General features: G+C 36.5%; 1 protein-coding gene across 3 annotated transcripts in view; it reads right to left on the minus strand.

The window, feature by feature from the left end:
- The window catches only part of cabp1b (calcium binding protein 1b), a 29,775-nt gene extending 16,758 nt beyond the window's left edge, over positions 1-13,017 (minus strand). The window contains exons 1-2 of one of the 3 annotated variants that reach the window (XM_082157874.1): positions 12,435-12,515; positions 9,149-10,718 (exon numbers count right to left, since the gene is read on the minus strand). In XM_082157874.1, the coding sequence (XP_082014000.1) occupies positions 9,149-9,697 (549 nt within the window). In that variant the 5' untranslated portion in view covers positions 9,698-10,718; positions 12,435-12,515. Of the gene's footprint in view, positions 1-9,148 lie in introns of all 3 variants that reach the window. The other 2 variants (XM_082157873.1, XM_082157875.1) reach the window with 2 other exon arrangements.
- Positions 13,018-15,067: the final 2,050 nt, after the last annotated feature.

Consider the following 15,067-nt stretch of genomic DNA (forward strand, 5'->3'; position numbering starts at 1 on the left):
TGTTTCTTGTATGTATCTTGATTTGATAATGTTTAGATATTTGTATTGGAAAACAAGACAAAATACCAAGTTAATTAATCATTGTTTTGCAGTGTTAGGAAAATGTTCTGCATGGTTTAGAATATATTGCAATGCTGTCAACTTCTTATGATTAATAACTTGCATTTGTGTTGTTCCTCATTTGTTGCTTTGGATAAAAGTGTCTGCTCAATGAATAAATGTTAAATGTACTATGCTGTCGAATGACATACAAAAAAATCATTTTTCCATGACCTTAGTGTTGCTGGCTCTTGCATTTGAGCTCCAGGAACTCGAGCGTTTTAGCCACACATGCACAAAACGGATCATTCTGACAGCAATGTTCATAAGCACTTCTTCATTTTAACGAAGACGTGAGGTCATGGATAATCCTGTTGGACACGGCGACGGGCTGCCAGAGAGACAGGAAGATGAGCAGAGAGATTCGTGTTCATCTTTACACACATAGATCAAAGAAACATCTCTGACCTTGGGAATATTTGCAAGAATAATAAATATCATGAAAATCATGAATATACTCATAACTAGATTTTTATATTGTCTGAAGAAATCTGCTGGAAAGTCTTGAATTATTCGCTTTAATACACATTTTATGTCGGTTTCTCAATAGGGAGCTGGATTTACGCGCAGAATTAGATATTTCTCTTGAAATATTCATTCACCTTATTTTAAGAGCATCAAAAATGTAGCAGCTCTTCAGAAGTGTTGTTCTTTTCACCCATCCGAACGCTTCGTTAGCTCTGGTTTCACTCTTTCTTTCTCTCCGCTCGACCCTTCACACTCACCTGCCGTACCAGTGTCAATGCTCGCCTCGGGTAACCTGCAACGTGTCAGGTGACGCAATGTTTTGGTGCTATGAAGACTTGTGCTAAACCAAATAGATGTTCTAAATAAATGTTTTATAAAAGCACCTGAATGCACATTCCCTTACCACAGGAAAGAAAAATCCCAAATGGGATCTTTTTAATATTGCAAGAATTTCACATAGTGAGCAATGAGACTAAATGGAGAGCAAATTGAGACTTTTGGATCTGTCATCATTTGCTCAATGTAATGTCTTTCCAAACTCATAGAACACAAAAGGAGAAATTTTGCTCTTTCCCATACAATGACAGAGAATGGGGACAAAAAGTATGACAAAAGCACCATAAAATGACCTTTTTTTATGTTCCAAGTCTTTTGCGCATTAGGTTTGGTGTAAAATGACAATTCACTTGGGAATCAATGTGATGTCAAACCTACCATGATTTGAGTGTAATAGCACACAAGTCATACAAACTACTTTTAAATGGTGTCATTTTTGGCCCTCATGCAGATTGTGGGGTTTCAGATGAGATCTGAGAATATTTTTCCAAATTCAAATGATATGAGCTGCTATCCAAATCCAAAATATAATCTAAATCCAAATATTTGTGTATGCTCCATATACCCATAGTGTATTTTGACAATTACACAATTTGTCTATTTTCGGGTGAATATCACAAAATGTGTCAAGAACATCAAAATCGAGTTAAAAATAAATGAATCAAGCTGTACCTATAGACCGTTTGGGTGTTTGCAAACAGCAATGATGTGTTTTGTGAGTGGAAAAACATGACGACAGAAAGTGACATTTCTACAGCAGTCTATGGAAGCCACAGAATAAAAGAATAAACAAGGTCATTTACATCTCACAATTATGAAATTGTCAGACTTGAGAGACTTGAGTTTTTAAACAAAACTATAAACATGTACTTGCAATTGCGCATTAAAAAAATACAAATTACTTATAAACTTGCGTACATGCAATTGTGAGAGCAATAGGTTCAAATATTAATACAAACTGACTGTTGGGCTGATACATTATGCTCTTTATTAACTGCATATGTGAATATTATATTGATCTATTGTTTACATCAAATGTATGCTTACTGTATCATTGCAGGTTTCATCAGTCCAGTCTCTCCATTTAATGACTTACAACCAAGTATTTGACGATGGTATTCTAGAAAAATGAAGAGCATCTTTTTTTGCATTCGGATTCTGACATCCAAAGGCAAAACAAGACGTTTCCCTTATTCTGTGGATCTTGCATGTTTTCTTCCACTTGTTATTTGCTGTTTTTTGCACCACAATGCGCGTGCAGATAGAGGGACGTAACTGTGAAATCTACTCCCAAATTGGCTATAGGACCATTAAGATTTTGTGCATTTCATTTCATTTTGTTATATTTAATTTTTAATTTTTTTAAATATTTTTTTTTATTTTTTTTTTTTTATGTTTTTCTATCATAATTTTATTCAAAATATATTTTAAATAATTTTATGACTTTCTTTTTCTTCTTCTGATTTTCTGGTGAAATGTGACCTGAACATCGTGACGATCACCTTTTTTATTTTTCCTGAGGTGAGAACTCAACGAAATCTCCTGAGAGATCAAGCTGTGAGCAATAACGTGTTCCTTTGGTGTGTGCCGAGGAAGGTATTTCAAGGTCTATTCTCTCTCACTCTCGACTACACAGACTGAGAATGGCTTAGAAATTTAGCATTTCCTCCCCTGCAATCCATGGGCTAATAAAAAACACACACACTGGCTTCTATAAATAGCACAGACTATGAGATTGTATGGGAGACAGAAATGACGTGGAATTTACGACACAGCTTGAATCGCTTTCACATTTCTTTCTAAGCCTGGTTCTTTCAACTATCCCTCCGTTTGCCTTCCGCCCTCCCTCTTGTTCTGTATCTCTCTCCCCCCCTCAGACCCTTGCAAGGTCGGTGTGACCCAAGTGGGATGGAGAGGGAGGGCGGGAGCGACTGAATGCTCCGGAAAAAGCCAAAAAAAAGAGTGCAAATGGAGCCAAGAGAGTGAGAGGCAGAGCTAAAGTGGTTCTGCATCACCTGCCTCCGAACACTGAGTGTTGTGTGCTTCTTACATAATACATAAAGGTCTCTCACACTTGCACCTTCATATCCTCATCTACTGTATCCCTCCATCCCAGTTTGGATCCAGCAGGGAGGAAGATTGCAAGCGACTTGACAAAGAGTGACAGAATGTCATTTAGTCAGACTCCATTGAGACGGGCAGCCCCTGCTGGCAGAGCGAGGGCACTGATCTGAAATCTCACTGTGAAAACAACGATGCAAAATGTTTGCTTTTGATGTACGCAGCACATCTCCAAAAGCGGGTTAGTGGCATAATTCGTTATTAGTGAACGCAAGTCAGGTCAAGTTATACCAGCATTAGGATATTAATCTCTTCTGCCGAGAGAGAGAGAGAGAGAGAGAGAGAGAGAGAGAGAGAGAGAGAGAGAGAGAGAGAGAGAGAGAGAGAGAGAGAGGAAGATTATGAGCAGAAGAGGCATAAGACTTCTGCGACACACAGCGGCTGAAAATAATCTGACAAGGAAGCTCAGATTAATAAATGCTGTAAAAATATTTTGCTCATAGTTCATGTTAACTTGTGCATTAACTAATGTTAACAAATGAGACCTTATTGTGAAGTGTTACCCATTAAAATATTACATGGAAATCAGTGAGGGCACACATTTGTTACACTGAAAAACTAATTTGCAATCTTTTTTTTTTTTTTAAGAAAGAAGAAAAAAAAGAAAAGAAGTGAATATTGTACATTATAGAGCCCATAGTAAAATATGTTTTGGTAAAGTAACAAAAGCCATATGTATGCCATATCAATCAGCAACAATAAACCTGCTTGTAGAAATGTTTTATCTACAAGAGTATAGTAGTGCAATTCATTAGATTATATTATGAAAATCTGTGAATGTTTGGAATATGTAGGTCCATATTATGGATTATCCCATACCATTTCAAGAATATAAATCTACGATTCATTGTTATATCAAGGTAATCTGACAAAAATGTAATCATTATAAGAATTCAACAATATTAAACGTAAAGCTTTCAATTATATTCAAGTTACACACTAAAAAAAAATGGTTCTTCAGCGGTTCTTCAGGGGTTCTTTGCGGTGGTTAAGGTGCTATATAGCACCACTACCATTTAAAGAACCTGTTAAGCCCAGTTTGGTTCTTCAGCGGTTCTTTAGCGGTTCTTTGGGGTGGTTAAGGTGCTATATGGCACCTCTTATGGTTCTACATAGCACCATTTGACAAAGGTAGGTGCTATATGGCACTTAAAGTGGTTCCCCTATGATTACAAGCCAATGAACCACTTTTAGTGCTATTTAGCACCATTTTTGTTTAGAGTGTATGTTGAAGTTTAGTCATGCTTAAATAATGCTAAAGTTTTTTGTTTTTGTTTTACATTTTCTGATTTATTTTATATTAATCAATATTTCTTCACATTTCTTCCATCTTTTGAGTTGCAGTAACTTTTCTATAGTTAGCATACTTATTCTTTAACATTGTAGCATCGTAGTGAAAAGGCCCAGTCAAACTGACCGTTTCTCATTGAAATTTCGTGAAATCCAGTCATTCCAATAGGAATCTGCGCAATCTGGAATTTCACTTGAGGCCAAAAAAGTTCCCTGAGCAAATGCCCCTCATGTTTAAGTTGGCCATGTGAATTCGCTGGATTGAACAACAGAAAGCTGCTCAGTTTGCAAGTGATTCTTTATGAGCTGTGCTTCATATATCTCTATGCTATCAACCTTTTTTCATATATCGCAGAATTTTTGCTAATATGACCTGCACCTTTACTGTGTAAATAATTCTGAGTGACTGCTCATGTTTCAAAGCATTATGGGTATTGCTTTTGTAAAGTTGGCATGAAACGGAAGTTGCAATAGTATTTTCTTCCCTTATTGTGATGTGTGAAAGTGAATAAGTGAAAAGGCTTCTCGAAACAAGAAAAATGTAGGACGGGGCTTGATTTTGTCCATTGGGAACTGATTGGATGGTTGTGGTTTGCTATTGCTGTGATGTCATGTGAGTGACAGGTTGTCCCGCCCTCGCACCAATACATTCTTTCTATAGATATGGATATAAACTGAACATTAAACCTTTAAGAGAGTACATATAACACACTGCTTGCATATTTAAAATACTGGTTGATTTTAGATTTAAAATCACACTTATCAATCAGTTAAACACTGATGATCATTTTAAAACTGATGCGCAAACAGATTGACTACATATTCTTTCATTTACATTTGATCAGTCTCGGCAGGGTGATGATACGCTCGAATCTTCTCTTCGTTTTCACGGTTTCAAACCCCACGTGTCAGGTAGCTAATGGATTTGAATTTTTTCACTCCAGCACAAAAGACAGCTTTCCCCTCTCCTCTCTAATCAGGTCTTGAGCTGCTATATTTAGCGCCTACTGGCGGAGAATGATTTCTGTAGGGATTGTATGCAGGGCTTGATGTTACATAAGGAAATATGAAACACGGCATTTGAGGAATATCAATCCACTATGAGGAAAAAAATAGACACGACGGCACTATAAATACAGCAGCGTTTCCGTTCACAGATGCAAGGCTTTTCTGGATACGAGCTGAGCTCAAGCAAACATAGTGTACGGCATCGCAATCGTGTGTCTCACGTCAGTCTTGGCTGAATGTTCTCACGAAATGTGCGTGCTTTTTAACTTTTGAGCAGGTCTTACACTGAAGGGTTGTGACAAAAAGCCAAAGACTAATGATGCCTGGGAGGCTCTTGAAAACAAGCAAAATGTCAAAACTAGGACCCACTCAGCCTGGTTGCTGGCAATACGGAATCTTGAGTTTCTGACTGAAAAGACAGATGCTTGGTGTCTGAATAGGCTTCTTATCAGAGATGTGGTTCACAAAAAAGGCTTTGTGGTAACAATGTGATTTCTGTTGTACCTGTATTACAGGTATAATGATTGATCAAACACATATTCAAATTCAAAATTGCTGATTATAATGAAACACTACTGAATGTGATCTTTATTGAGCCCCTTCTCTTCACATAAAAAAATTAAACAAATTCACTTTCATTTAAAATGTATTTCAGTGTTTTTGTTTCATTCCAGCACATGCACAGATTGATAAAGGGTTTCTGTTTTTAGCTTGGGCAATAATTATTGAAAGTATGCTCACAAACATGTCAAAAATCGACATTTGAAGTGCTCCAACTGTTTGAAATCATGTTTTGCTTTGAATCTAATAATGCCAACCGGTTTGTTAGAGGGTTACTGTATGTTTAAGTTAAGGCTGTAGCAAATATCATTATCTTAATATGAAAACCATTGCATCCTCACAAATATATAAGGTTTATAAGTGTGTGAGTGTTTAATATTTATTGTAAATTGGAGGCAGAAATGTCTCAAAATGTCATCTCAATCTGACAAAACCACTATGTGGGAATGTCCTTAAAGCTAAAAATGAGTTATACTTGAAGTAAAAATTGTGTTGCAGCCAGAACAAGGTCTTTAAAACATTGCTATTTTATAAAAATTTGCAAGCTACAACTTTTGCTTTTCTTTCTATTATTTTGTCCTTTGGAGCCCCTATAAGGGGACAAAAATATGAAATGGGGGGATAAGTATCTTTCAATTCTATTGTGTTCTCTCGCAAAATTATTCGGTTCCCGGAGAGACTTTGCATTCTCTCGCAAAACATTTCCGTTCCCCTGAGAAATTTGCAAAAGCACTGAAATACAAAGTTCATGAAACTCTAGATGCCACATGCTGATAGGTCCTTAACTCAATCTGCTTGCAATCACATCATTCTCTATAGGGACAGCTGATTGGTTCCTGCTGCATCAGTAGCCAATAAGCTCGCTGTTCAACCTTCAAATACTTGATCAGCATTTGCTATAGCAGTTGGAGTGCGCTTTCAGAAACCCTCCACCTTCCCCAGCTCCACCTGTATAGATTTGCTAGATTTCGGGTAATTCATGTATGCTATATTGTACAGCAGTGTGTCGTGTGTGTATTGGCAGTAGCAAGTCCTGTACTTTCTCTGCAGCAGCAACAGCAATAACCAACAGCAGCATGTCTTATTTGCTCTGCAGCAGCAATAACCAACAGCATCATTTATTCCGCCAAGACCAAACATGTCATATCCATTACCATGCCAAACACTCTGAGAGTTGTCATGACAGAAATACATTTTTTCCTCTCATCCCATATTATTTTTGTCACCATGTCCCTTTAGGGGCTCCATACCTTCACACTTGTCTTGTGACACCCCAGGTATGCGAGAGGTGTTCATTTCAGTTGTTTGTTTCATTTCTACAAACGCTAAAATAAATATTTTTGTGTGTAGGATTATGGCTTTTTAGTTATAGTTTAGTTTCATAAACAAAGAATTTAAGTCTCTGGTATGTCCTCATTTAGATATAGGCAAATGTGTGCCATTCTGTGTCTGTGACCTATTGAAGCTCTAACCTGAATTAGGGTGTTATTTATGTGGCACATTAGAGGGATGGTTAGTTATTGTCCTTCAGAGATAGAAAGCAGCAGGAGAAAGCGGCATGAACTTACAGAGAGGATGAGTCATTGATACAGGTCCCACTGTAACACACGCTCTAAAAAAAAGTTCTTAAATATAGGGCCAATGCACTGTGTATGTGTACATTAATATGAAGGAAATTATTGTATTGCTTTTTCACAGGGTTTTTACTCATATTTTGAATCACGCATTTAAATGTGTTGTGTTTTAGGGTTAATAAAATGTCCCTAAACTTAACGGATCATGTCCTGGCAGAAAATTACCAGCACATTTTCTTTCTTTTTTTTTCTTACAGTGTATTGCATGAGAGTGTGTATATTGAAAAAGTCATAAGTAATTTACTCTTAAAAGTCATAAAGTATATTACTGGAAGTTTCTGTAGAGCCTCAAAAGATCTCAAATAATATCAATAGATTAAAAAATAATCCTCAGGTTACACCATGTATGCACAGCTCCACCCGTTTACTATATAATATGCATATTATTTATCCATCAGTCGTTTAAGATTGACCACCATTTGAACTGAATTCAAACTGACATCTCTGAGACTTCTGTTTCACTTTAATCTGCAAATCCTCATGCATAATTCAGTTTTATCATTATCTGATCATAGAGAGATCATATCCCCAAAGACGCATGCACTCCAGTTACACATTCAGAACATCTTCTATGAGGCACTGTGATGCACAATGAAGTCATAATCCATCATTCAGATGGGCAGCATTAGGTTATAAGGAAGAACATTCATTAATGATAGTTATTTAGCTGACACGTTCATCTAAAGTGACTTAAAACATTTTTGTTTTGTCTTTACACTAAATGTCTGAGACAAAAACTTTAAAGCTGGAATGCAGAAAAGTGGTTACTCTTAAACTGTGTGTATTTCCATTTAATCCACTGACCACCTGTTGAGTTTTATTATAATTTCAATTTTAATAATAGTATTTTCTTTTTACTAAATTTGGGTTAACTTAATATAAACATGTTTGGAATAAAATCTACACCTTTTCTATGAATGCTATAATCATTCTGTTTGAACAATTCCTGATGAAGAGATTGAGTGAATCCAGCATTCAATGATTTTATGGTTCAGTCTAATTCACTGCCTTCCCAGCATGCACCAAGGCATACACAATAATTATGGTTTGACAGTTTGATTTACACTGTTGTAGTTGATTTTGTTGTAATGTTTAGTAATTTATTGTGATGTTGATTCACAGTTGATGAATTGATTGTTACCATTCTGCAGTGACATACTAAAAATATTAAAAAATATTATTAATAGTTTTTTTTACATACAGCCTACATACAGTTTTAATGACCTCATATTAATAGAAGGATTTTTAAAATATATGAATAGCTTATACAGGGCAATGTATCATGCACAGGTAAAAAGGCAAAAGGTGATTAAAGATGCATCAACTTTTCCATACACATTTAAACCTAAAAAGCTTGATGTGCAGAGCACTATTCGTAAATATATGAAGGTTATGGACCACATGAGATAAAACACATAATATAGAACAATTTAAAACCTTGTTACTCATTTTGAATCATTCACTTTTTGATTGAAACTTGCTCAGTTGTAAACAGTTGCATATAATTAGTCAAGTTGCCATGTTACGGAGTAGATCATAATTGTAGCTACTGTAAGTCACCTTAAATATAGGAATCAGCTACATAACCTATTTATATTTAGTGGGATCTTACAGTCACGTAGTCACCCTACCTGTCCAAAGACTGATTTGACTATGGGATGGAGGTCTGCATCAAGCGCGCCGCTGTACGCGCCAGCTCTCCCGGGGACGCGCGTGCTGCTGTGCTGAAGCGCTGGAGGTGGACTAGAGGTGAGGCTTTGATTCGAGCCCGTCCGATGCTTGCCCTTCGTTTCAAAGAACAGCGCGGCTTCCTCCGAGCGCTTGGATTGAGAAAGAGTCGGCGAAGGAGTCCGGCTGGTGCGGGAATTCCCGTGGAGTTGGATCGGAGGGTCAATGGTGTGCTGGTGGTGCCGTGACGGTTTGCCGTGTTCCAGTCCATCCTCCTGATGATATCCATCCTGGCCGCGGTGATTCTGGATCTTCTCCCCTTTCCGTCCGAGTTTCGGTTGACACAGGGGTCTGCGGGCGGTGGCATCGCACTCTTCGGTCCAACACGATTCCCCGCCGCCGCCTCCCGTGTGCCGGTGACCGTTGCGGTGACTCGCGGGGTCCGTGCGGACTCTCCGGTTCGTTTTGATGAGGGACGTGGTGGATTCGCTTTTTGGAAGCGAGGAGCTCATATTGACACCCACAAACTCGTGAAGTTCTACAGTTCAGTCAGATGTAGCAGCAAAAGCCTGAATATCTTAACGTGTCGTTGGGCGGGTGGGAGTCTCACCGGTGAAAGCACAGTCAATGACTTTATAGAGCACGAGAGCATCACACAGGTCGCTCGCGCAGAGTTTTGTTCGGTCCCCTCGTGACCCCATTGAGCGCGCGCTACCACAAAAATTCAGCAAGTGCATCTCTCTCTCTCTCTCTCTCTCTCTCTCTCAGGATGAAAGTTACGTCAAACTGCCTCAAGAAGCCATTGAAGAATAAAAGACCGTCAAAATATTAATAACTGTGTGACGTGACTTCTGCGCAGGTGAAATGAAAACCATGACATTGGCTAATAAAAAATAATGAGAGTATTCCATTTGTATTCAAGCCGTTTTCTTTTCATTAGGGGACACTGGGGATTTTACATCAGTAAATATTTCATAACTTGAAGGCATGTCTACAAAAATAGTAACATTTTCACCGTTATTGCCTACAAGAAAAAATATGTAGTTCATTAAATATCTGAAATTAAAACAAGCAAGGTTCTGATAAAACCATTTAGCAACAATAAGGCAACTGGGGCAGGAAAAAATCTATTCACAGCTTAAATTGCAAAGTGCAATTTAAGCTGTGTGTCAGTCGTATTCTGGATGCTGACTTTGAGCCATATTCATGTGTCAAAACATGTCGCTCCTTTGAAATCTTTGCAACTGATGTAACAGAACTGCTTATAATGCCTCTTTCTGAAGGACAGCGAGTTACTTTTGATGGACATCACAGTCAAACTGAGGTGTACTCATCTTTAAAGAAGACAAGTGACATCTTTCAAACTTCTATCACATTTAATGACTTTTTTCAGTGCAGATGTAAGACATGCGAGCTATAATGGATGCAGATTGGCTAGAAGCAGAGGAGATGTTTCCTGTTCAAACAGGACCGTTGTAAGGGTCCCATCTGGTTGCTTCATGGGTTGCTTGCGTTCCTTCAGTCTCGGAGCAGCTGCACAGGGTGTTTAAGCACTTATATGCATTATGTCACTATATATGGACCCAATTAAAGGAGTAAAAAACTTCTTTCCACTGCGTGTGTGTAAACAGTGTGTGAGATGTTGGAAAGTGCCGCTTCTGCCCCACACAGTCTCCTGGGACTTTGTGTTCACTGACATCTGTGTCTCCCTCTCACTCGCTCCAGGGAAAGATGGCATCTTTCGCTTCATCTCACCATCTCTTGCCCCGCATCACTTCCTCCTTCCTTTTTGATTGACAGGACTCCCCTGGTCGAACTGTAACTCTAGGAATACATACTGACTTTTTTCGCTTGAGTGGTGTTCAACTTTTTACTCAGCAAAAATGATGAATTTTTAGTTTCTTTAAAGAGATGCTCCCCTCCCACATCTCTCTCTCTGCAGCAGGGGACACTAAAGCCCCAGGGTTCAATCTGGCCCATTTGCATTCAAGGGAGCAAAAGAGGAAAACAACAAGATGTGTTTTCATCTCACACTCCAGTAAACTAAAAAAATTAAAACAGACTTAGTTTAATGTGCTATATTAGCAAATATGATAATCAGTGGTGTTTGCAAGAGGATTTGAAAAAAATCGTTAACCTTATATTGAACTTTGGGTTTAAACAGTGCAAAATTCTTGCAACATTTGTGCTGTAGATTGACAATACCTAAAATTTCACTTTGCAACTCTTTGCAACAGTTACTGTTCGAAATTTTCCGGGTCTGTAAATTTTTTTTTTTAAGTTTTGGAAATAAGTCTCTTAAGGCTGCATTTATTTGATAAAAAATACAGGAAAAGCAGTAATATAGTGAATTATTATTACAATTTAAAATAACTGTTTTCTATTTTAATAGGCTACATTTTAAAATGTAATTTATTCCTTATTCCTCCAATCAGCAGTCACATGATCCTTCGGAAATCATCCTAATATGCTGATTTGCTGCTTAAGAAACATTTCTTATTATGATCAATGTTCAAAACTTAATATTCATGTCAAAATCAAATAAAAGTGCTACATTTTAGAATTCTTTGATTAATAGAAAGTTCAAAAGAACAACATTTATTTAAAATAGAAATCTTTTGTAACATTATACATGCCTTTATTATCACTTTTGATCAATTTAATGCATCCTTGCTGAATAAAAGAAAAGAAAAAGTCTTACTGACCCACACATTTTTTAATGGAAATGTTTTTGAAAATATTTTTGAAAATACCCCATGCATATAGTGCAATATGCAAAATGTCACACCACAAATCAAATTTATGTCCTTTTTTTCTTCTTCATTTTTTGGAATATCTCTTTAAAACCACTAAAACTGAAGACACTTAAGTCTTTGTTTTGGCTGAATAATGGTTAAAAGCCAACAAAAGTCTATCACAAGACTGAAAGAATGTGAGACATGTGAACCAAACAGGAAGGAGGACATCATGTATGCAGGAGTATATAATACTAAACAGTTTTTTCCCCAAGTAAATGAGCCTGTTGTCAAAATGCTAGTTGAGACAAGCACTTGGTGTTCCACTTGATAACATTTAGTTTAAAATTTCAAGTGCTCATCTTACAGTATCTAATGGTTCAATTCCCTCAGCTTGTATCATTTTTCAGACTTTCTGGTTTGAAATATGCTCAGTATGTTTACCTTTCCAACTGTTAAGGAAATCTTAACAAAACAGGGTGTTAAACTGAGACACTACAACCAAACTACTTACCAGAAAGCAACATGTGTGTGTTCTCTACAGGACTGATGTTGCCGGTCAACTATCTGGCCAGGGTTCACCCTCTCAATTAACCCCAGTCTACTGGCACTGTCTGCTGGTTCTGAAACATTCATCAGAAGGGTTAATAATTGAACAGTCAGCAGCTTGAGACCCATGAGTTTTTGATGGGCTGAACGCTGTACACTTGTGCTTCTGCATAAACACATCAGCGCCGCAGAGTTCAGCCAAATCTGGAGGCATCATTAGCCAAATAGCTTCACAAAAGCACAATGTGTGGCTTGGGCAATGAGCTTTAAAAACAAATTAGAGAATATGAAAGTTCTGAAACATTTATGAAGTTGACCCAGTTGCATAAATTAAACATTATAAAACATAAGTGTGTGTAATCCAATCTTCCCAGAATGCCAGTGGAGTTTCTAATATAGTCAGGAAACAATCCGAAAGGATTTGAAAAAATTCAAAGAATCAAATAAGATTTGGAAAAATAAAATGTGATTCTTTGACCCAGTGCTATTTTAGTATCATTGAGATACTATTATAGTTTTTGTTAATATTTTAAATGTTTTAAATTTTCCGTTTATATTTCCTGTTAATTTTAGTTAGTTTTATATAAATTAAAAACTAATTTTATAGTTTATTAATTTTCATTTCTGATTTAGCTTTAGTTGTTTTAGTACATCAAGTTAAACTAAATTAAAATGACAAATGTTGCCTTGACAAATACCTGATATAAGTTTAAGTTTGACATATTTTATTACAGTTAATGAAAATGTTTTTTTATGGTTTTAGTTTTAGTTAAATATAATAACCCTGCTTTGACCAATTGGTAAATCAATGAACTTTGACCAATCATAAAATTATGATTCATTTTAAATTATGATTCCATTTAAATACAAATTGTATTATTGACAATGGGTTAATTGCTCAGATTTGGACTCAAATACTTCGCTTGTGAGGTCAAAATATTCTTCTTGTTGCGTATACTTGCCATTTAGACATCTATTTTATAATACTTTTTCACTCATTTTATTTATTTATTTATTTCCCCACCCCCTGCATGTATTCAGGGCTGAGTCAGTGGAATGAAGATACTTTTGGAAAGCATTTACGCTTGAATGGAGGAGATGTGCATTTAGCTTATGTGTTTTATTAATTCAACTGTCTGCCCCCTAGTGCATTTAAAGATTGTCTTATGTAATTCCCCTCCTTAAAAACAAAGCAAGGCTGAAAAGTTTGAATGCACATGTCTCCTAATAAGGAAGAAGTAAATTAATGCAGTAGCCAAAACAAATCTGGTACTGTGTTTCCTTTTAGAGGTAATGAAAAATGCATAATAAATGCAAATGCAAAAAATGCATAACGTGTTCTGAAGGGTTGTTGCTGGGAAAGCAGGGTAGGGTTTTTGCATGACGCAAAGGGGACAGAATAATTATGGAAGCACAAAATGGAAACCACTCATACAGTCCTTCTGAAACCTCCCTGGGTTCTCGTTTTCAATTTATCAATTTGGGTTTAATGTGATAACTGTAACAGGCAGAAAATTTTAATGAGCTTCAGCTTGTAGCTCAAAGGCGACATCACAACTGCAATAAACCACTCCGTTTTTTGGCCTCAAAAATAGGTAGCTTTCTGCAATTAAGAATTAAAGGAATAGTTCTCCGCCTAAAAAAGAAACTGTCATCATTTAAACCATACGAATTTGATTTGTAGAGCAAAAAGGTGCATGCTGGAAACGCCTGCAGTGTAAAGTTAAGCAGATTCAATTTCATTTTACTGTTAAAAAGAACTCAAATCAGTTGCATAAGGTTTTATACTTTGGCATCAATACCTGAGACCTATAAATCAATATAAATAGAACTAATAATCCTAAGTTATATAATTTAGTGCTTTCATTCCTACATGCTTTATACTTCATATTTTCTAATTTCATGCTTGAACTAACTGATTGAATGGAGAAAATGCTAAATCTATTACATTTACTTCACCACAAAATTATTGTTACAGTGAACACGAGGGAGAGCACATAATGACAAAATTATAATTTTGGGTGAAGCATTCCTTAACCCTATATCATATTTGATATTCAAATTTATAATGTATAAAAAAAATGCATAGAAATAAGCATGACGGAAATATAAACATGATCAAAACTGAAAAACCTGATTGAAAGTTTATACTTTTGGGGGGGGGGGGGGAGGGGGGGGGGATATAGAGTGATGAGAGTAAATTGTATATTTATATATATGTATGCAAGTAGTCTGCTATACAGTTATATTACATTACAAGCTATCAGAATTTCATCCTACTTTTTGGCATCTGCACCCAAATGCATATTTTTGGTCAGTTTTAATAAAACTGAGGTGTTTTTTTCCTCCTTGAGTAACACTGTAAACCCGAATAAGTTGGCAAAACTCAAAAAATGTAAGGCAATCAGTTGCCTCAAGTTTTTTACGTTAAGAAATTCAAAGTTTAAGCAAGCAGAACTAGGATTTTATACTTATACATTTTAATTGTTCTTAACCTGAAATGTTTGAGTACACTAATTCATACATTTAACTTAAAACTTACATGTAATCTCAGTGTGAACACTTTTATTAGTATAAACTTAGCTAGCTTTAACAAGC

Source organism: Leuciscus leuciscus (genome assembly GCF_965113295.1).
Source record: "Leuciscus leuciscus genome assembly, chromosome: 24".
NCBI classification, from domain to species: Eukaryota; Metazoa; Chordata; class Actinopteri; order Cypriniformes; family Leuciscidae; genus Leuciscus; species Leuciscus leuciscus.